The sequence below is a fragment of the Bactrocera tryoni genome, chromosome 3 (genome assembly GCF_016617805.1).
Source record: "Bactrocera tryoni isolate S06 chromosome 3, CSIRO_BtryS06_freeze2, whole genome shotgun sequence".
NCBI lineage: Eukaryota > Metazoa > Arthropoda > Insecta > Diptera > Tephritidae > Bactrocera > Bactrocera tryoni.
This window is the reverse complement of record NC_052501.1, coordinates 33,257,105-33,279,384: the sequence shown is the minus strand read 5'-3', so window position 1 is coordinate 33,279,384 and position 22,280 is coordinate 33,257,105. Positions and strand designations below refer to the sequence as shown.

The following is a 22,280-nucleotide window of genomic DNA, read 5'->3' as shown; positions in this document are numbered from 1 at the left end:
CTACTCGAAAATCGAGTTTTCTCGTAAAATAATCGATTTTTCGGAATCGATATTCAGTAGTCGAAGTCGATTAAAAATCGATTCTTGTCATTCGAAAAATCGATTATTTTAACTCGATTTCGAGTAGAATATCTAGAAGTAAAGTATATTAATATTAAGAGCTCATCTTTTGAGCCTGTTTTTCAGTTGAAAAAAAGGTTGCCTCAAAATGGCACACCCTAATGTACATGTATATGACCAAGATGACGAGACGAATAGAAATCCGTGCAAGCGTCCGTGGGCACTGCCACGCCCACAAAACGCCTTTAAATGAAAACGTATAAAGTACCATAATTAAGGACTAAGTTAAGATATAAAACTCTAATTTGGCACAAGTTATCGCCGTGACAAGGGACGCGGGCAAATAATTTTTAAAAAGCGCCCTCTAATAAGTTTGATAAACACATCTCCTAAAGCTACAAATTCACTCACTATTAAAACCTACTAAAAGCGCGATAAATCAATAACTAAATACGCCATAGAGCCAAGATCAAAATTGGACGAAATCGGACTACCACGCCTACTTTCTATATAACACAATTTTAAATTCCATTTGAAACTTTCACTTATAAGTATACAAAGCAAGAACTAATTACTATTATAAATCAGGATAAAACTTTGCACGAAAACTGCTTTTGAGGTGTGCCACCTTGTGACTAAAAATTGCGAAAATGTGTTCGGACCGACATTAAAAACATTTTGAAAACACATTTGTAAGTTGTGGAATCTAAGTCGTTCAGACCGACAATGTGTGTTTTCGATGAGTTTTCACTGACAACTATCAATAGCGGCATTCTTTTGCTCTCGCAAGATTGCACGATGACACAAAATGCAAATATCCTATACCGAAATATGCAAGGCCAATAGAGCGCCCATTGCAGAATCTAGTGATATATGACGGCACGAAAATAAACATAATAATTTTCTGCGTGTGTTTGTTGTTGTGCCGTTGCAGCAAGAGGAAAATTCTGCAATTTCTGCACAGTGCAAGGTTTTGCAAGAGCAAGAGAATCCTCCCAATATGAGAATATCAAGCGACAGCTGTGTTTGTATATGGAATGTAAACAAATATCAAGTGACAATTTAGAGCCGCCAAAATATGTCTTCCAAAAACATCGATTAAACTAGAGCAGGCAGCGATTGTAATGAGTGGAATGTAAGTTTTCAAGTAGTTTTCAGCGAAAACTGTGTTTCCGTTTTGACAGATTTTACATGAACGAAAACACAATTTTTCGTGCGAAAACCAGTTTTTCCCACGAAAACATGTTTTCGTTGTCGGTCCGAACATAGTACATATAAGCCCCTAAGCACAGTTTTTACCGAAAATATCGGTCAATGTGAGATATATAAATTAAGTTCAGAGAGAATCATTTTCTGATAGTTGTGTAGCTGTGTGTCGAAAATGGTTTGGTTGAATTGGGTTGTGTACCTTATGGTACCCTGTCTTTAACCCTTGCAATTTGCAAGAGTACGAGTATGTATGAGTTGTTCGGTTAGACGCAAACTTAGCTCTTCCTAAATTCTTTTAGTTTATGCTTCGAGTTGTAGCAAGCCTTAAAATGATGGGCTCATACATACATACCACAAGCTATGTCAAGCGTGCAACCAATTCTTCAGTAATTTTATTAACAACAACAACGATGTTTGTTAGCGAACTATCAAACACGGCGTAACAACTTTGTTTTTGAGCTTAACAATTCTAGGCATTCAGTAAAGTTGTATGCAGCTGTGCGGCAATCCCTTGACGTAGAGTACATGTTCGACGAAACGTATCGGACCATTCAAGTTTTTTCGTCTACCGCCTACCCTGTGAATTATTCTCGTGTACCGATCTAAAGCTATCGAAACAAAAACACTTAGTCTTAACTGGAGCCTTCGCCAATACTCGTATGCAGGCTAAGTTAGTTCTCGTCCGTACATAAGATTTTACAGCACAAAAAACACCGAATTTTGTCGTTGAGATTAAAATGAAGTCTCTTTTTTGCTTTCTTTTTTTCTGTAACGACGCGCTTGCGCTTAAGGCTTACTAACACTCCCGATCACATTCAAACTCGAATACGTACTGAACACGATACCGATACTGGAGCTCCTACACAACAGTCTTAAGTATAGTAACAATAGCTGTTGCAAAATGTTCAGTTTCGCAAATGCCAATTTCCATGTAGTGGTGAGATTTTGTTGGCCGGTATTATCAACGCACGTATTGGTGCACAGAGTATATGTACATATTTAGTATTGGTTCAGCTCTGCGTTTGCAATTGTGTTTGTGCATTCAATTGAGAAAGTCTTCTGCACTCTTTGTCGGAGTCAGAGTCGATATGGAGTTCGCTATCGGCAGAGTCCGTTGTCACACTTTAAAAAATTTGCAAAATAACGCATACAAACACTGAGGAACGATGGCAGCTATGTCAAGCATCAACGTGTGTATGAGAATGTTTAGTCATGTGTTTGTTTGTTTTACATATGTATGTAGATATCATATGTACGACCATGTATAAATATAGCGAATCATTTTAGTTGCAATGACAAAACCGGTTGGGTTTGTTTCTGTAAATTGGTGAAGATTGGTAAAGTCTAAGACACATATACTCACATACATATGTTAACCCAATACTTGTGAGGGCGCTACATTCATATTTCGGAACCTATATTTATGTACACCGATGAGAATCTACAGTATGCTATGGGCGATAATGAATTTGGCTAAAAGAAGTCGTTATCACCTTAGTAGAAACTCAAATTAATTTATTAGGCAAACGTCTACGCACACTCCTGCAGTTTCTTTTTTAATTAACGCCAACAGCATGCAATAACTTTTAAGAGTTAGGTGATAATTAACATGGAGACGTACATATGTATGTGTGTGAAAAATATACGATTGTGTTCTAAAAACGATCTTCAGAGATAGGAGTTAAAGTGAAGACTCCTGCTCAAAGAATAAAAGAAGGCATTATCCTATGCGGAACTGAAGCCCTATTATACCTAAGAAAGGGAAGTATAAATGTACCATAGATATTTGGCCTTTGAGAATCCATTAGTGTGAGTCATTGCAAGCAGAGGTTGAGAGGAATATTTTCAGAAATCAATATATGTATGTACGTATTAAGGATATGACCGCTAGACAAAGGTCTTGACCAATTTCTTTCGAAATTATAAAATATTATATACCTGAAAAAAATCACTAAATGGATTATATAAGGACTAGGGAAGGTCTGGACTGATTGCAGTCACGTTTTTCATTACTAAAGTATAACATACTCGCATTTGTGTGAAGATAATTCACACACTAGCCAACATATTGGACATAAAATCTACTAGACAATCTTTATATGAAGAATATGGGAGCTTGGGTACTTAAACTATTCTACATCCAATATTATACGTTTACTTAATTTTGGTAAGATTCCTTTAATACTGACCGATATAAAACCCCCGGAAGTGTGAATTTCTTATTTAAGGTATATGGGAGCTAGAGACATATAAACCCGATTTTAAGAAATGGATACTCTTTAAGATAAATAACAGATTGACCTATGTATATGGAAGGGTCGAGTTGATGTTTGAAAATCCGTAGATTACATAGGTATAACATATGAGGGGTAACATCAGGTCAAAATATCCCCTAGCCCTCATATGGTACCTCATATATGGTAAATGTTGTCGAACTTAAGATTGACTTTATTAGTGAGTTGTCTTAATGCAAGTCATGCTATTATTATTGTACCTAAAATGGATCAAATCGACTTAATACTTCCCGATGTTTTGATCCGATGTTACCCCTTTCTGGCACAAGTAGGTACTATTATCAGGAAAATGTTTTCACTTCTTCTTCTTAATTGGCGTAGACACCGCTTACGCGATTATAGCCGAGTTAACAACAGCGCGCCAGTCGTTACTTCTTTTCGCTACGTGGCGCCAATTGAATATTCCAAGCGAAGCCAGGTCCTTCTCCACTTGGTCCTTCCAACGGAGTGGAGGTCTTCCTCTTCCTCTGCTTCCCCCGACGGGTACTGCGTCGAATACTTTCAGAGCTGGAGTGTTTTCGTCCATCCGGACAACATGATCTAGCCAGCGTAGCCGTTGTCTTTTAATTCGCTGAATTATGTCGATGTCGTCGTATATCTCGTACAGCTCATCGTTCCATCGAATGCGATATTCGCCGTGGCTAACGCGCAAAGGACCATAAATCTTTCGCAGAACTTTTCTCTCGAAAACTCGCAACGTCGACTCATCCGTTGTTGACATCGTCGAATACTCTGCACCATATTCGGAGGATGAAGTCATGTGTAGAAGTTCACGCAAGTGAGGAAAGTTCTCTGATCGCCATTCACTTGGGAGTGGCCAGAAACGATTCTTTTACACATGGCTCAAGCAGCTAACAACTTCCGGTCTTTGACCAAGTATCCTCTGGGTAGCCTAAGAACATCGTTCGAAGGCGAGCTAAAGTGAGAAGGCGAAACATCCCCTACATAGGGTTGTGCGCTGGGTTTGGGACCCGCCACGTAAAAAGCCCCCCCAATGAAAGATTACCAACTGCCTCGGATGAGAGACCCCCCCTTTTGATGATGACCATGGCAAACGAAATAAGGACTATGAAATAAGGGCATGCACTTGGAATGTCCGGACCCTTAATTTGGAAGGTGCCGCTGCCCAGCTGGTTGATGTCCTCGCAAAAATAAAGGCTGACATCAACGCCGTCCAAGACAGAGACGAGTAGGTCCTTGTGACGTTTACTACAGTGGCCATATAAAGGAGCGCAAGTTTGGTGTTGGATTCGTGGTGGGAGAGAGACTCCGTAGCCGAGTACTATCATTCACTGCGGTGAATGAACGTCTAGCCACAATCCGCATCAAAGCGAGGTTCTTCAACATATCGCTGATTTGCGCCCAGGCCCCGACGGAAGAGAAGGACGATGTGACCAAAGATGCCTTCTATGAGCGCTTGGAGCGCGCTTATGAGAGCTGCCCCCGCCACGATGTCAAAATCGTGCTTCGCGACTTTAACGCCAGGGTGGGCAAAGAAGGTATCTTTGGCACTACGGCCGGTAAATTCAGCCTCCACGACGAAACATCCCCAAATATGGTTATCTGTAGTACTAGATTCCAGTATAATGTTTTCTTTAACTCTCAAAGTAAGCACTGAGGGCAACATATACATATGGATTTCCACAGTTTTAGACAAAATCTGTCATGTTCCAAAGACACTCTTTGTAGAAAGATTTATTTCGATATATTCTTTGGTACTTTATTTATAAACTGTAAAGTGTAAGATTTAGAAGATTAAAATATAAAAAATAGTTAGAAATTTGTAATGTACTCCGGGAAAACGGAGAATGATTTTTGATCTACATAAAAAAAGCAAAAATTCAACTCAGATTGCCAAAATTATGAAATGTTCTTGAAAAAGTTTTAATAACGCCATAAACTTTGTTACAAGTAATCCAAATTCTTTAGCGAGGTGAAAACAACTCAACGCTTCCTTCTTGATTGTTCCGCGTTCGGGAGATCAAGACTTAACCACTCGGGAGCGCATACCTTTAGACATATCACCGAACTGGCGGCAATGGAAATTAAATGCTTGTGCAGATTTGTATTGGCTACCAAACATTTTGTTAATTTATAAATTCGAAGTGAGGAGTTCTTCTTTTGTTCTTTCAATACATGTTTAAAGGAAACATAAGAAAACGGCTGAACTTTGTCAAATAGCATTTAGAAAAGGACGTCAAACTTTGGAAAATAGTACTTTGAAGCGATGAAAAAAGCGTGAATCGTATTGGGTCCGATGGCGTCATTTTCCTCAACTCGGTCTTCAGCGTCCACTCTGCCGGCACCTTTAAAAATTACATGTCCTTTTCAAATGGTTTGGTTTATTAGCGGAAGATGTTGGAATAAACATAAGAACAATTTCGTGACCGTAATTACAAACTTGTTATAGCCAAACGAAATTCGAAGAGTATAATGTTTCTCGATTATCAGGTCATGGAACTGCGAACATTTTACCATATAAAATACGTGTTTATAACATACCTAAATAAATGAATTGCGTTCATACTTGGTATTATTAATATTAATTAATTGCTGGCCATATGTCTGTTAAACTGATAGTTTTTATACTAGTCCCCGTTCTTATTTAAAAATCATAATTTCGAATACCAAATTACCAACTACAAATGCAAGTATTACTTGAACCGAAGACTCCATAATAGTGTAAATTATGTATGATTTATTATAATAGGTTGTCAAAAAAGTCTTGCGGTATTTTCGCTAGTTGGCGCTGAAAGCGCGTAGTTCTAGTTTTATTCGTCGCATCGGGCCATGCTATACCTTTTTGGAAAGCTCATTTCACGCGATAACACGTGTTTGATTGATTGTCGTTTCTTTTAAGTCGTTCGTGAGTTATAGCGTCGCAAACATGGAGCAAAATAAAGAGAAAATACGGCATATTTTACAGTACTACTACGATAAAGGCAAAAATGCATCTCAAGCCGCCAATAAAATATGTGCAGTTTATGGACCCGATACAGTTTCCATTTCTACCGCACAACGATGGTTTCAACGTTTTCGTTCTGGTGTAGAGGTGGTCGAAGATGCGCCACGCTCCGGAAGGCCTGTCGTCAAAATTTCGATAAAATCGCTGAATTTTTCGAAAGAGACCGGCATAGTAGCAGCCGTAGCATCGGTCAAGAGCTGGACATGAGTCATCAAAAATTCATTTCAATTTCAATAAAAAAAAAAAATTCAATAAAAATACCGCAAGACTTTTTTGACAAATCATTATATTGGTAGTCGAAAAAGTCTTTTCGTATCTTGTTAATAGATATTGTTGCAGTCGTATATCTCCAGTGCTGTCAATCACGTTTTATCATACCATATAGTGTTGGAAAAGTTCAACCAAAAAAAAATTAAATTCGGTGAAGTTAAAAAAAAAATATAGCTGCTAAAAAATGAGTGCAAATAATGAAGAAATTCGCAATATTTTGAAATTTTTGTATAAAAAAGGGAAGAATGTCACGCAAGCCACCAATGAAGTTTGTGAAGTTTACGATGGTCGACCAAAATGGTACATATGTATGTGTTTATTTATTTATTACTATAAAAAAATAGGTTGAAGTTTGATTAGAAATACGAAAAGACTTTTTCGACCACCCAATATATTTACTGGATATATATATATGTATGTATCTTACTATTCAGGGCTAAAGCAACCCGATGTTGTGGGTGCTAATATATCCAGAGGTATGTCGTTCATAATTGTGCACTCATAACTTGGCTGGAATTTGTCTTGCTCTGCTTGAGGGCGCCTTTGAATTTTCTCGCGATCCTGTTTATGTTTACGATCAGCACCTTTTAACTTGAATACCTAGAAAAATTTAAAGCACTGGATTTTAGTTCATATAAAAATATATTTAATTAAATGGAATTTATAAACACTTTGATGCATATATATGTACACATACAGACAGTTTTGTGAAAAATAATAAGGACATAAATGCATAAAACAAAAACAAACTCCATTTGAAGTAAAGTAAGGAAGGGCTAAGTTCGGGTGCAACCGAACATTTTATACTCTTGCAAACTTTCAAGCCAAACGTCGACCTGAGGATCGAAATCCAAGCAATATACATATACTATATATAACCCCTTATATTAACAGACACATAAGGTTTGTTAGAAAAACGAAAACCATTATATGTGGCCTGGTCTACGAAAAGGGAGCTAACGTGCGAAAACTAGTTTTCTGGGAAAAGCTGTTAAAAATAATCGTCAGTTTCTCGTTATCCATTAATGGTTCTCCTTTTTTTTGACACCTAAGCCCCCTTTCCGTAGACCAGGTCACGTATGTAGTTTAAGGAAGTTGATGTAGTATCGACCAGATTTTATCTATGTATTTTTCCCAATTCCCCATACTATTAACATGTCACTTACTAAAAAATTAATCATATAGAGTAAAGACGGCCGGATGTTCGAAAATGCTGATATTAGCTATTTGGGGGTAAGTCAAGTTTTCGCTCAAATTTATCTATTTTAGTACCAAAAAAACACTGTTATGAGTAAACGCTAGCTCATTTTCATTGAGATACCTCAGATACTCGCATTGGCCGATATATGAGGTACAAAGTCAATCGAAAGTTCGATTATCTATATATTAGGTATATGGGGGCTAATTGAAGTATTGGTCCGTTTAAGCCCATCTTTGAAGTACAGACATACCGCTGTCAAAGAAGGATTATCGCTGAATTTCAATTATATATCACAGACATTGACCGAAATTTTCGATCAAAAGTCAACTATAGGCACTGCGGTTCAAATATTCGGTACCTAGGGGGTTGAACAGTTTTTGTTGGATTTGAATTTAAATTTTTATTATAAGGTGGCATACACTTAAGCACTATTGGTGCAGAGTTTTATCTCGTTACATTGATTGCTTCTTGATTTGTATAGCGGAGAGTGAAAGAATCAAAAGGAATTTAAAATTGTGTTGTATGGAAAGTGGGTGTGGTTGTGGTTCGATTTTGCACATTTTCTCACGGTAATATGAAAATGTTAAAAAAATGTCAAGTATCAAATTTGGTTGAGATCGGTAGAGCAGATCTCGAGATATAGGAATTCACCTAAAAGTGGGTGCCACGCCCATCGTCCAATTATAACAAAGACTGATATAAAGCCCTCTCGTACGATCTCGGTAAAAAAATTTAATTTCTCTTGAATATACAGTTACGGATTTAATGCACATTTAGTAGTTTTAATCAGTACCGTTTTATGGGTAGTGAACGGGGTTACCCTCCGATTTCACACATTTTCAGATTGTCGGTAAAAATTCTTATAAGATTTGTACTCAACAAATTTGTTTGCTGTAGCTTAAGTGGTTTAGGCGATATGTACATTAAACTAGTTAGAGGGCGGAGCCACGCCCACTTTTTAAAAATTCTCAAACTTTTTTGTACTAAGGAACCCACACAACAAGTTTCATTGATACATCTTAATTTTTACTCAAGTTACAGCTTGCAGGGACGGACGGACGGACAGACATACAGTCAACCGGATTTCAACTTTTCTCGTCATCCTGATCATTTATATATACATATAACCCTGTGTCTATCTCGATTATTTTTAGGTGGTACGTACAACCGTTAGGTGAATAAAACTAAAATACTAAAAATGCAAATTCTTTACACACAATTGGTAAAAATCCCCTCTGTGTTCAACAAAGTCGGTTTACGGTTGTGCGATATAATAAGGGCACCGTGTCGTTTTTAAACAACAACAAAATATTTTTACAAAAACGTGTTAATTTTACGAGATAAAGTAAGAATAATATTTTAAGGTTAATAACACGGCTCTACAAAAACAAAATTTTTCGTGCATGCAAACATCATGTGATCCTTACTCTCTGGCCCTAACGAAAAATATACCAAAAATTATGCGGAAGGTCTTAAGGTTTTACTAAACATCAAAATTGGAGATATCTAAATTTAGAGTCTACATATGTTTTCGACACTTTTGTTCTGTTTCAGTACAAAACTGTCATAATAAAGATATTTTGTTCATGTTTTCTAATTTTGTTATGTGTAATGAAAATAAGGATATAACAAGTAAGGAAGGGTTAAGGGACAACTGAAAATTTTATACACTTGCAACTTGCAGGAATCAAAGGCAGGGAAATACCGTAAAATATAAAACGTTAACCAGAGGATCACTGACCAACGTATTCGGCATGAGGTTTGTTTGAAATTATTTAGAATTAGTATATGGGCATAGTATCGACCCGATTTTATCTACTAACTATTATCATGCCACAGACCAAAAAATTGTTCCCTGTGTTTCAATAAGGTACCTAATATACAATCACAATTCATATGAAGTAAAGTAGACCGGGTGTTTGAAAATCCCCATATTAGCTATATGGGGGCTAGGTCAAGTTTTCGTCCAATTTAATCTATTTCAGGCACAAAATACACTGTTATGAGTAAAAAACGTTCTGTAATTTTCATTGAGATATCTCAGATATTGGCCGATATATGCCTCGATTCAACCCAATTTTTATACACAGAGTTAATATTGTCAAGAGAGGATTCTCTGAATTTTAATTGTATATCCAATACATTGAGCGTCATTTTCAGTCAAAAGTCAACTATAGATACTGCGGTTGTTTTAGCTTTAGTGGTTTAGGAGATATGCACATTAAACTACATACAAAAATGTTTTCCCAAAGGTGCCCCTGCTACCGCGATCCCCTGTGTCAAATTAGACTTTTATATATATTATATATGGTATAATTAAGTGCTTAGTTATGGTACTTTATATGTTAATCGTGACCAGTTAGTGTATCTTTCCCTCTTTATTAAATAGATGTGCGAAAAGGTAAACACAGCGAACGAAAACCTCGAGAGCATATTAAAAATTTAGTCGAGAGAAGTAGTTTTCAAGTTTCTAAAAAAAAAAATTTTGAACTAAGAGTTAGATGAGTTGCCCAGATTGAAATAGGTAGCAGGAAACCCAAAATAAGATTGCTAAACAAATACTATATAAATCGATGTGTTAAAAAAAAGTCGATTTATTTCCATAAAACAAATAAAATGTGAATTTAACATTGATGTTGATCCATCAATTATCCATAAAGTGTTTACAAAGAAAAGCTTAAAGACCCTAAGCACAAGAAAAGTTCCATTGTTGATCAAAAAGAACGTGAAACACAAGAAAACTCATTAATTCTGAATGAGCTATTTCCTCAAGTAAGAACTAAAAATGCAACTTACAACATTAAAGACCGTTAAATATGGTGGCGGAAACGTTATGGTTTGGTTGTCATTTTTATGCAACGGTTTGGGCCGCTCCATAGGATATAGGGCATTATTAAGGCAACCGATTATGTTGAAACACTTCAAGAATATATGCTACAGCACGCTGATGATGATATGCCGCTAATGTTGGTATTTCAGTAAGGCAACGACTTCAAACGCACGACTGAGCGTACAAAAGAGTGGTTTAGGATCAATAATACCAATGTATTGGAGTGGTTTCCACAATCCCCAGATCTAAAATGTGGAATACAGTGAAAGTGGCAATTTAACTAAGATGAGCTTTGGCAACTTGTTCGGAATTAATGGAAAGCTATTCCAGTTTTCTCTACCAAAACATACTTGATTCTATGTCGATGTATTTTCGATTAATTATAAACAACTATGGATTTTCAAAAAAAAAAGGATACTAATTAGAGATTAATATTAACACAATTGAATAGAAATTAGTTTCCCTTATTTAATATTGGAATTTATTTCGTAAAACTAAAAGTGTTTCTTTTTTCACTTGTTAAAAATTAAAATTAAATAAAAAACAGTGCCAAAAACTATAAAAAAAACTTGTTTTCAATTTGTTCCCAATAAATTTGTTAAATTAGTTGCCTTCGATTCCCTTACATTTCTGAATGCAATTTAACTTCATTAATTGTATATCACTATTTATACGAGGTGTGTTCAAAAAGTATCGCGAATTTTGAATTTTCGCGGGTTACGTATATTTTTGTGGCGTTATGTTGCCTCTCACTTATGCTCGGCCATTTTGAATGTTCATTTAATTGTTGACAGCTGCTTTGCTTGCACGTGTTTTGGATCGTCTTCGATTTTTACCTATTCAAAAAAATGGATCAAAGAACCTGCATCAAATTTTGTGTGAAAAACGAAATTAAGTGCGCGGATGCATTCCGAATGTTGACTGTGGCATACGGAGAAGCTACCTTGGACCGAAGCAACGTTTATCGGTGGTACAAAATGTTCTTAGAAGGCCGAGAAGATGTGAACGACGCAGAGCGTGCCGGCCGCCCGAGCACTTCAACAACAGACGAAAAAATTAATTAAGTGGAGAAAATGGTATTGCCCAATCGTCACCGTTAGAGAAGTTTCTGAGGACCTAACCATATCGACCAGCAAGTTATGCTCAATTTGCGCGAAGCAATCCGCCAGAAACGCCCGGATTTGTGGAAGAACAAAAATTGGCTTTTGCACCACGATAACGCCCCTGCTCACACATCGTTGCTTGTGCGCGACTTTTTGGCCAAAAACAACACACTAATGATGCCGCAGCCACCGTATTCCCCAGATCTGGCCCCCTGTGACTTTTTCTTGTTCCCTAAACTGAAGAGGCCCATGAAAGGACGACGTTACGCTTCTCTTGACGAGATAAAGACGGCATCGAAGGAGGAGCGGAAGAAGATAAAAAAAAAAGATTTTTTGAAGTGCTTCGAAGATTGGAAAAACCGTTTGCACAAGTGTATAATATCTCATGGGGATTACTTTGAAGGGGACAAAATAGATATTCATGAATAAATAAATAATTTTTGAAAAAAAAATACAAAATACGCGATACTTTTTGAACACACCTCGTACATATAAACATTAAGTATTTAACAAGTTAGGAAGGGCTAAGTTCGGGTGCAACCGAACATTTTATACTCTTGCAACTTGCAAGTATCAGAGCTAGGGAAATACTTTAAGGTGTAAAACAAATCATATACATACATATGTACATATCGTCACCTGAAATGCAAAATAACGTATCATCAAAAAATTCGAAATTGAATGTCTTATTGATTACGCTTCACCACTTCAAATTACTTACATAATATTACATATGTTCAACATTTTCTGGTTCTCCGATCAAATATAAACTAGTTTTAACCAATATTAAAATTTTCTTTCACTCATGTTCCATTTTATTTCGTGTTTCATTCATGCCACTCTAAATTTCCCAAAATGTTGTTACGTTATTTTGCATTTCAGGTGACGATATGTATATGTAGTAAATTTCGATGTTCGAATATCCTGATATTAACTATATAGGGGCCAGGGGGGGATTACAATATTATTGAAGATATCGAAACAATCCCATTTAAAAATAATTGAAATCCAAAATTCCAAAATAATTGGTAAATATCTGAGATGTGCAAATGAAATAAAATACATATACAAGGTCTGTCGCAAAAGAAACAGGACTGTTAAAAAAAACAGCAAAAAATTAATATTTTTCAAAAGTTATATTTTTTTATTCAAAGTAGTTTCCTTGTGCTTCGATACAGCGTTTAGCCCGGTCAATTAGAATTTCAAGTGAGTGTTTAAGGTCATTTTTCGGAATGCTCTTGAGAATATCGGTCGTCGCCTTTTGGATAGCTGAAATGTCCTGAAACCAGTGTCCTTTCATGGGCTAATGAAGTTTTCCAAATAGGTCAAATAGATCAGGTGAGTAGGGTGAGGGATTAATGGTTAATATGGGTTTTTTTGTCAAAAAACCAATGAAAAGCGTCGACCGATGACACGGCGCATTATTTCAGTAAACGATTTCCCAAGTTTAAAACAAAATTTAATATTTGCTCTTTGCATTTTACGACCGATGACCAAAAGCTGCTGTCACTTTTTGATCGATAACATCGATTGTAGTTATCCAATTGTCTCTTACGAAATGTCCACAAGAGATCAAACATTTTATTTCATATACCCACCAAAAGGTGGCGCCACCAGAAACAGTTATATTTAAAAAGTTCTGTTTCTTTTGCGACAGACCTTGTACATATAATGTATTATTGAGCATATATATTATTATATATTATTGGTGCTAAAAATTGATGATATCGGTTTCGATCTTTATATTTTCCATACACGTACTAATTATTATCATATTATTGGAGTTACACTTGATGATATGATTTTTTCTCCCGTTCCCATTCATAATTGCGAATTAGACATAAATACATATGCACATATATCTATGTATATTGCATAAGAAAAATAAAGTTTTTTTTTTTAACGCGCTTTAAAGGGCTATAGGACATACTTGTATGTATAACATTTCATAATTATTATTACAAAAACTATTTTCTTCATAAACACTTAATATAAATTAAGTTATATTTGTTATATGGTCAAACTAAATTGAAGACATACATAATATGTATATGTAATCGTATACTATATTATTAATAAATATACATATTAATGTACTACTCGTATGTATGTGAGTAATATTAAATTGAAACTTTAACCACAAACCTTGATTTGACATGCTGCTGCATGTACCGGTTGCTTGCCACTTATGAGCGAGTGGTTGTTCCCCGATGGTATATTAGTACCGGTCGGCATAGACGCTGATGCTATCCCAGCTGATACTGAACTAGATGCAATTGATAAAGCACCAGCCGATATTGCTGATGCCGTTGCTCCTCCGGTAGAGTTGGTTGATTCTATATAAGTTTCAATTTGTAGTCGAAATGGCACTCCTTTTTCTCCTCCATGTTTTTTGGGTGTGAACTCAGTTGAAATGCAGTTCACTTTAACGTAAACGCCTACTTCCTTTAAGGGATCCCAGAAGATTTCCACAGTATTCAAGAAGTTCGGATTTAACGGTTGCGATACATGACATAGCCCATATGAAAGTGGAACGTCTACTTCAATAATCCGTTCACCAGGTCGAGAAGCTTGCCACTGTTGCATTTGCTCACGTTCCATAAATTGTAGGCGACGCTCATGGAAGCATATTTTGATGACACTCTATAACAATAAGAAAGAATAAATTGACGATGATATACATATATAGTTAGGAGTATATTTACAACTAGGTCTACTTGCAGATAGCACTAAAGTATTTGTTTGGAAATGTATTGCTATATAAGGACTAATATATATTTCTCGAAATCTAAACAAATTTATTATAAAAAGTTAACACTCCAGTTTATGACGGATATATTGATTGCGACAGAATTACATTTTTCTTAAATTTTTGATAGCTATTCAGGATAAATGTAGTAATGCTTGAGTTACCCATATCAGACCTTTTTAATAACAAAATTCATTTGTTCTTTTCCAAATGCCACATGTGTATGTAGGGATGCATGGCAGAGATATGCATTGATGCACCGCAACTACAAGGACCGGACTGGAAAAAAAAATTTTTTCTTCTATAATATAATATATTTACATATAGCATATCTCGCTCGGCAATAAACGCGTGGTCCAACATTATTATTTTTTTTGTCTCGACAGGAATCTTTTGAATATTAAATCTAGTGAATGCATACAAAGCAAGTGTTAAAAAGGGACATCAAAAGGAAATGAGAATTATGATCTTGCATTTCGTCATTCTTCTCTGTGATATTCGCCTTGGCCGATTTTCGGCTTGCGTATTCTGCTATGCGGTATAAGAAGAACAGAGCTGGTTTGCACTCCACTTACAAACTTTGCGGCGTTTAAACACCGCAACCAGGGATAAAGGGATATCCAACTTATTCCATCGTGAGGGCGTCTCAAAATTAGCGTTTTTTTTAAACAGTTTTCATTGTACCAGATCGGAAAAAACAATCATTTTTGCGCATTTAAATTAAGTCAACTGTCAAAGTTCGGGAGGTTTTATCGGTAAGCAATTGCTCTCTCACTTCCCATGAGAGATTAGTTGAGTTTCTCTTTATCTCTGCCGCAACTGCGTATTTTAAGCGATTATACTTGCGGTAGCACTGGTGCAGATTTCTGATGCACGCATTATGGATACGTAACTCCAAAATTTATATATGAACCTATTGCTTCACAGCACCAGTATTATAACCAGGCAGATAGATTATTCGACACTGTTGGTGTCAAAGGGTCTACGTTATGATGGAAAACAATTACATATAATGGAAATGAATGATCAACATTTTTTATTGAGATATTACGCGAAATTTAACATTTTTTATGGGTATTATAGGTATACGAGGTGTGTTCAAAAAGTATCGCGAATTTTGTGTTTTTTCAAAAATTATTTATTTATTCATGAATATCTATTTTGTCCCCTTCAAAGTAATCCCCATGAGATATTATACACTTGTGCCAACGGTTTTTCCAATCTTCGAAGCACTTCAAAAAATCATTTTTTTTTTATCTTCTTCAGCTCCTCCTTCGATGCCGTCTTTATCTCGTCAAGAGAAGCGTAACGTCGTCCTTTCATGGGCCTCTTCAGTTTAGGGAACAAGAAAAAGATCTGGGGAATACGGTGGCTGCGGCATCATTAGTGTGTTGTTTTTGGCCAAAAAGTCGCGCACAAGCAACGATGTGTGAGCTGGGGCGTTATCGTGGTGCAAAAGCCAATTTTTGTTCTTCCACAAATTCGGGCGTTTCTGGCGGATTGCTTCGCGCAAATTGCGCATAACTTGCAGGTAATATTCCTTATTGACCGTTCTTCCCTGTGGCAAGAACTCATGATAGACCACGCTCCTGCAATCGAAGAAAACTGTCAGCAAAACTTTCGCGATACTTTATGAACACACCTTGTAGACTTCTTAAAATTGTAATCTTTACTTTCTTTTTCCAGTACAAAGTGGACTCGAAACTGAATTGGTTTAACCGGGAAAAGTTGTATATTTATGTTAACAATTAATTAAATTCGATTCAGAGGTAAGTTGTTATATATTTTTGCTATCAAGTACCAAAACTTAAACTTAAAATGAGTCTATGCACAACTCAATTGTCTTCACTGATCGGCATGTTGGAATTTGCCATATGAATTCGGAATAAAAAAAAGCAATAATGAGGACTTAGAGACTACTTATATATTGGTATGGTGGAAGTAGTGCTCAAATTCCGAATGTGCTGCATTTTTTCATGTCGGTTTTTTTTTTAATAATATCAAAGAATGGTTTTTTATTAATACTACAGTACTATTTAAGCAATATAATAATAAATTATTTTAATTTCTACTTTAATTATATTTCCGCTTTTCATAATTTTTGTTAATTATCTTGTTAAAAATATGTACTTAAAGAAAACTAAGTCAATATATTTATAGCAACCTCGATGACTAGTCTAAATATAATAGTTCTAGTAGGATGGTACATAAAAAAACATGGACATGCTTTTTTTCATAGTGTATATATGGATACATAGTATGTTCATATGTTAGTATGTACTATATAGTATGTATGTACATACATATGTAAGTGCCTCGGATATACATATGTACATAGTTACATATGTACATTCCTATGTGTGCATTGTATCCAAAATTCTTTTGCCTAGGCTGTAAGAGTAAATTAATGAGATTTTTTTACAAAAGTTGTAAAAATTAACACACTTAGACATACAGTACTTGTACATACATAAAATGATAAGCATGTACTTCCAAGAGCGAGTCAGTATAATCAGTTTAACGTTTTAGCGTCAGTAAGATCTGTTACGAGTATATAATAATAAAGTTTAAATGTACTCCTAAACAAAAAAATTACATATGTATGTATGTGTATGTACAAGTTACTTTTATATACATATGCACATACATATTAATGTATACATAGTAATGGCATATACATACATACACATCCATACATATTCTGCTGTATATTGTTTTGTATGATTGCGTCAATTGGAGAGTAGGTACTATTCACCCCTCGGCACTGCTGTGGGCCGACCACTTACGATCTTAAAGTACAGTTAGATAGTTGTCATCAAAACCCGACGCTGCATTGTTACGTTCCTCAATCAATCCGAGCAAAAAATCAGCAAATATTCAGCACAGTTATGTATGGACTCAGTCTACTCGCCAAGCTCCGCGGACGATAAATATCTGTCGCCTACATATTGTACGACACATATTTCTGCGCTGTACACTTATGTACATGTGCGAATATGTCTGTCTACTATTGTCGCAATTTGTTTTAATTGAAGCATATTAAAATCAATTTAGTTGAATAAATTCCAATAAAGTGAATATGAGTACTAAATATACAAGTACATATGCACAACTAGAAATGACACTGTAGTATATAACTATGTATGCAAATAAATATGTATGTTAGCGAAAGTACTTAAACCACTATATCCACAAAAGAATATTTTTTTTAGGTTTTTTTCGTAGTATATACATATGTACATACATATGTACATATATGTATATTGATGTAGGCATTCATAATTATATAATATACCAACATGCATTAAACCAATACGATATGGACTTCAATTGTTTAATTTAAAACCAAATTTCTCATCCTTCTTTCTTACGATTAGTGAATAATTTCCTTTGCATGCTAAATATCTTTAATACATTCTCACACACCTTCAATATTTTATCGCGATAAAACGATAAATCACCGATCTTCTTAAGCTTGATTTCGTAGCTTTGTCCCTGGTTTAAATAGGTAAGCGTTTCTTCATTATTCTTGGTGGCTATTGAGGTTGCAGCTGCCAAAATGTACTGAAATCTGAAAATTACGAAAAGAGTGTTTCACTGATTCGAATCTATACTTCTTTATGGCTTACTTGTGGTCATCAGAGTGTGCATTGGTATTATTTCCATTAGCAGCACCTCGACCAGTACTGTTCTCAATTTTGCTCCCATCGACTTCGGATAATTGTTGGGACGCTGAATTTCCTTGCGCTGAAAAGGTTACCAAATAGAGCACATTGCTGTATTTGAAAGCACAAATACGTGATACATATATGTGTGTATATCTATGCATAGCATATACCTACATACATACATACATATGTGAAACATCATACTTTACCGATTGTTTTTTCGCCGCAGCTGTAAGGTGAGCCAACATTACCGAATGCGTTGGATGCACCGCCGTTGGACTTGTCAATATTGTTTCCGTTGTGTTCGATTTCCTGTGGTGTGCTGGTCTTTGGTGAACCACATCCGCAAAGAGTGTTGTTCAAGGCATTCTTAGGTGTATTATCGGTTGTTGGTACCGTTTCTATGTGCGCTGGCGGCTTATCGAGTTTTGGCACGCTTCCACCACTGCCAGTTACGATAGGATGAGTATTCAATGGACTTTTATTAGCCTTCAATTGATCGGATTGAGGCTCCTGTTTCAATACTGTCAGGGCCGGGGAAAATGATAAAAAGGATTCACTGTTGACAGGTCAAAGAATTTATTAAAATAGAAAAGGTACTAGTGTACTACATTTGAAATAATTTTTCTTTGTCACTTACTTGCTGAGATAAGAATTACTATTGAAGTCTGTATTCAAATCAAATCCAATATCTTCAGTCCAACTGCCGCGTCCTGAAAATATGTAGAACAATTAATATTTCCGCCCAATTCCACACCCGTTAACATAAACTCCAAGTCAATCCTTTGTTATAATTTCATGTAGTTTTCCACAATCATTCCAATCAGGGGTAAGGTCAAATCATACGAAAAAAGCCATGTTTTTGTGATTTTTTTTCCTGACGACACAGTTACAATTTATTTATACAACCCAACCAATGGCACATTGAAGTATGACATTCGAAAAATGTCTTATGAATTTTTTAGAACGAAATATTAAAAAATACGGCAATGGCAGCAATTGTCCGGATGGGTCTCGAAAAAAACTCTCCCTCATAACTCGTTGCTGGATCATCCAAAATCAAAAAATTAAAGTTCATTCGTTGGATAATAGTTTTCCCCAGGTAACGCTGTAAGGGCTTTTTGAAATTCCAATTTTTGAATTTTTTCGATGACTTTGAAGTGAAAAACACAATTGTTTGGGAAAAAATCATCTAAGTTGTTATAGCGAAATCAAAATTATTAACAAAAAAAAAAAACAACTCTCCAGCGTTACTTCGCAAAATATGTAATAGTGTCTAAAATTTCAAAAGGATCGGTGCAGTAGTTTTGAAGTTATGAGGGGCACCGACGTTGAAAACGTGAGTTGTGGAAAAACGCTTTAAAGTTTCACAGACGCTCACAATCAAATCGGAGGGCGGAAACTTACAAGTGTATATCTCCGTCAATTTTGCTTTAATTGCTCTCAAATTTTCACAGAATAATCTTAAGATATTGTACATTAATATAAAATAAAAAAAATGCAAAAAAAAACAACAAAAATACCTTACTCCCCCCTTAAAAAATTTATTGAACCAATCGTTACAATTCTTTAAAAACTTTCAAAATAGGCTACTTCTGCGTCGATGCAGCGCTGCTTGCACTATTCCCAAGCATTGAAGGCATCACGGAAGGCATACTCCGGAATCGCCTTGAGAGCCGAGGTGCACACTGCTTGGATCCCGCCTGTCGTCTCAAAGTTTCCTCTTTGTCTCGGGATTTTGACAAAAAAACTAGTTCAAATTAAATTTAAAAAAATACTTAAACTATTACTAATGTTTTGTTTGGCGTTTTAATACCCAAAATATAGTATTAAGTAAGTGGCAACCGTGTTTGTAAGATCTCAAAGCGCTTATTTGGTCATACAAGCATTCAAAGTTCGAAAAGTCAACGAAAGCAAGTTGAGCCAGCCAGCATTGGGCCTGGACCTTAAATAACACAAAATCATCAAAATGTAAACGGAAAATTAATGATAAAAACAAGAAACAATTTTGATTTTGATATTATGGATACAAATACATTTTCGAAAACGGACGCACGCGCCTTATCGACACAGTCGATATCGATCACAGTCTTATCTTCATCATTTTGAATCATGTAATGATGTAACCAAAATACAAATTTTCTTTCAATTTGAGTACTTTCTATTTTTAACATTTCTCCTCTTTCTTTACACTTATGAAAAGCGATGCTACATTATTTTGAATTTAAATGACGTTTTTTTACTATGATGATTGATGTGACTGTGAACTAATTGCGGAAAAGCTTTTATTAATAGACATAAGTATGTATGGTATGTATATGTAATCGGTTACTTCAAATTTTTAATATTTCTTTATTTTCTAGAAGCAACAACACTAAATGAACGAGGACAGAGGATCAACAAATAAATTTCGAATACCAGGTTGTTCGATAAGTTCTGTGGTTGGATAAGAGAGAGCGTTGCGTTGCCAAAAATGGAGTCACATTATTGTCGAAAAGATAGCAAAAAGTTTTACTTCGAATAGGATTTTTCCTCATATCAGGAGATTTACAAGCTTTATGTCAACGAGTGTGAATCCGAAAAAGAAAATGGACGCCTAAAATTGTCGTACCCAATATTTACGCAATTAATAAAGGAATTAAATTATTCTATTTTGCCAGAAAAGATCAGTACTTATGGTATCACATAAAGTTAATAATGTTTCGATGAGCTATACGAAAACATAGAGAAGAAATCGAAAATGCGCAGAAAGCAAAACGATCAAAATGCTGAATCCGACTATGTGCAGACCGTATGGATGCAGGCAGTTAAATTAGTGCTCAACCAAACGCGAGTGCTGCATTATAAAATGAAGCTTCAACTACATAACTTTACTGTCTATAATATTGTAACGCATGAATCATATAATTATGTGTGGGACGAAACAGATGGAAATTTAGTCTATTATTATTAAGCACTTAAGGAATTTCCATGCTCGATCGCCTGAAACCCATCACATTATTATTAACTCGGATGGTTGCTTTCACCAAAATCGTAATACTGTTTTGTCTAACGCCTTGTTGAATTTTTCAAAGGAAAGCGAAATAACAATTGAACAGAAGTTTTTAATAAGTGGTCATACGCAAATGGAATGTGATGCATCGTATCCCTTTATAGAGAGAAAAATAAATAAAAAACAAATAAACTTGCTGTCTCAATTTGTTCAACCCATTAAGAATCTAGAAAAGTTCCAGCACCTCTACAAGGCACCATTTGCGTTATGATTATTTTAAATTTCGAAAATATTTCAAAGATATACATCAATGACCAGGTGAATATTGCACACTGAAACAACTTTAGATATATATACTTAAGCTTTTCTTAAATTGCAGGCAGGGGCATTGGAGATCATACAGTAAGCATGTTTTGAGCCTTGGCGTAAGACTCGTCAGGATCAATTGATTTTAAAACAAATGTAACGGATGAATATCAGTTACTCCCACAGAGATCGAGGTTTCCGATTGAAAATGTGTCCCCTGATTGTCTTTATAAAGAGAAAATAGCCATATCTAAAAAAAAGTGGGACCATTTGCAAGATCTAAAAAAATTTCTTCCAGCAGATTGCCACAGTTTTTATGATAATTTACCTTATAAAACCTAATTTGTTTACAGTATAAAAACATCTGCCTTGAAATATATATTTTAGTTTTAATTATATATTTATTTTGCTTCAAACATGAATTATTATATAAGTTTGTCCTAATTTTAACTTACGACAAAAAGCCCTAACTTAAATTTATTTTCAAGAAAATAATAACATAAAGCCCTATCTCAAATAACTTCAAAGAAATTAAAATAATAACAACATACCACCAATTTGTTATGAATAAAAAATCGTATGTTTTTGCATCTAAGTTTTGGTTTATTCATTGCAAAAGGACTTTTCTATATT

General features: G+C 35.3%; 1 protein-coding gene across 1 annotated transcript in view; it reads right to left on the bottom strand.

The window, feature by feature from the left end:
- The window catches only part of LOC120770584 (putative uncharacterized protein DDB_G0282133), a 47,555-nt gene that overhangs the window by 5,137 nt on the left and 20,138 nt on the right, over nt 1-22,280 (bottom strand). Inside the window, exons 4-9 of the mRNA XM_040098166.1 lie at nt 18,990-19,062; nt 18,559-18,908; nt 18,311-18,428; nt 18,108-18,252; nt 14,078-14,575; nt 7,226-7,398 (exon numbers count right to left, since the gene is read on the bottom strand). Of these exons, the coding sequence (XP_039954100.1) occupies nt 7,226-7,398; nt 14,078-14,575; nt 18,108-18,252; nt 18,311-18,428; nt 18,559-18,908; nt 18,990-19,062 (1,357 nt within the window). The remainder of the gene's footprint in view (nt 1-7,225; nt 7,399-14,077; nt 14,576-18,107; nt 18,253-18,310; nt 18,429-18,558; nt 18,909-18,989; nt 19,063-22,280) is intronic.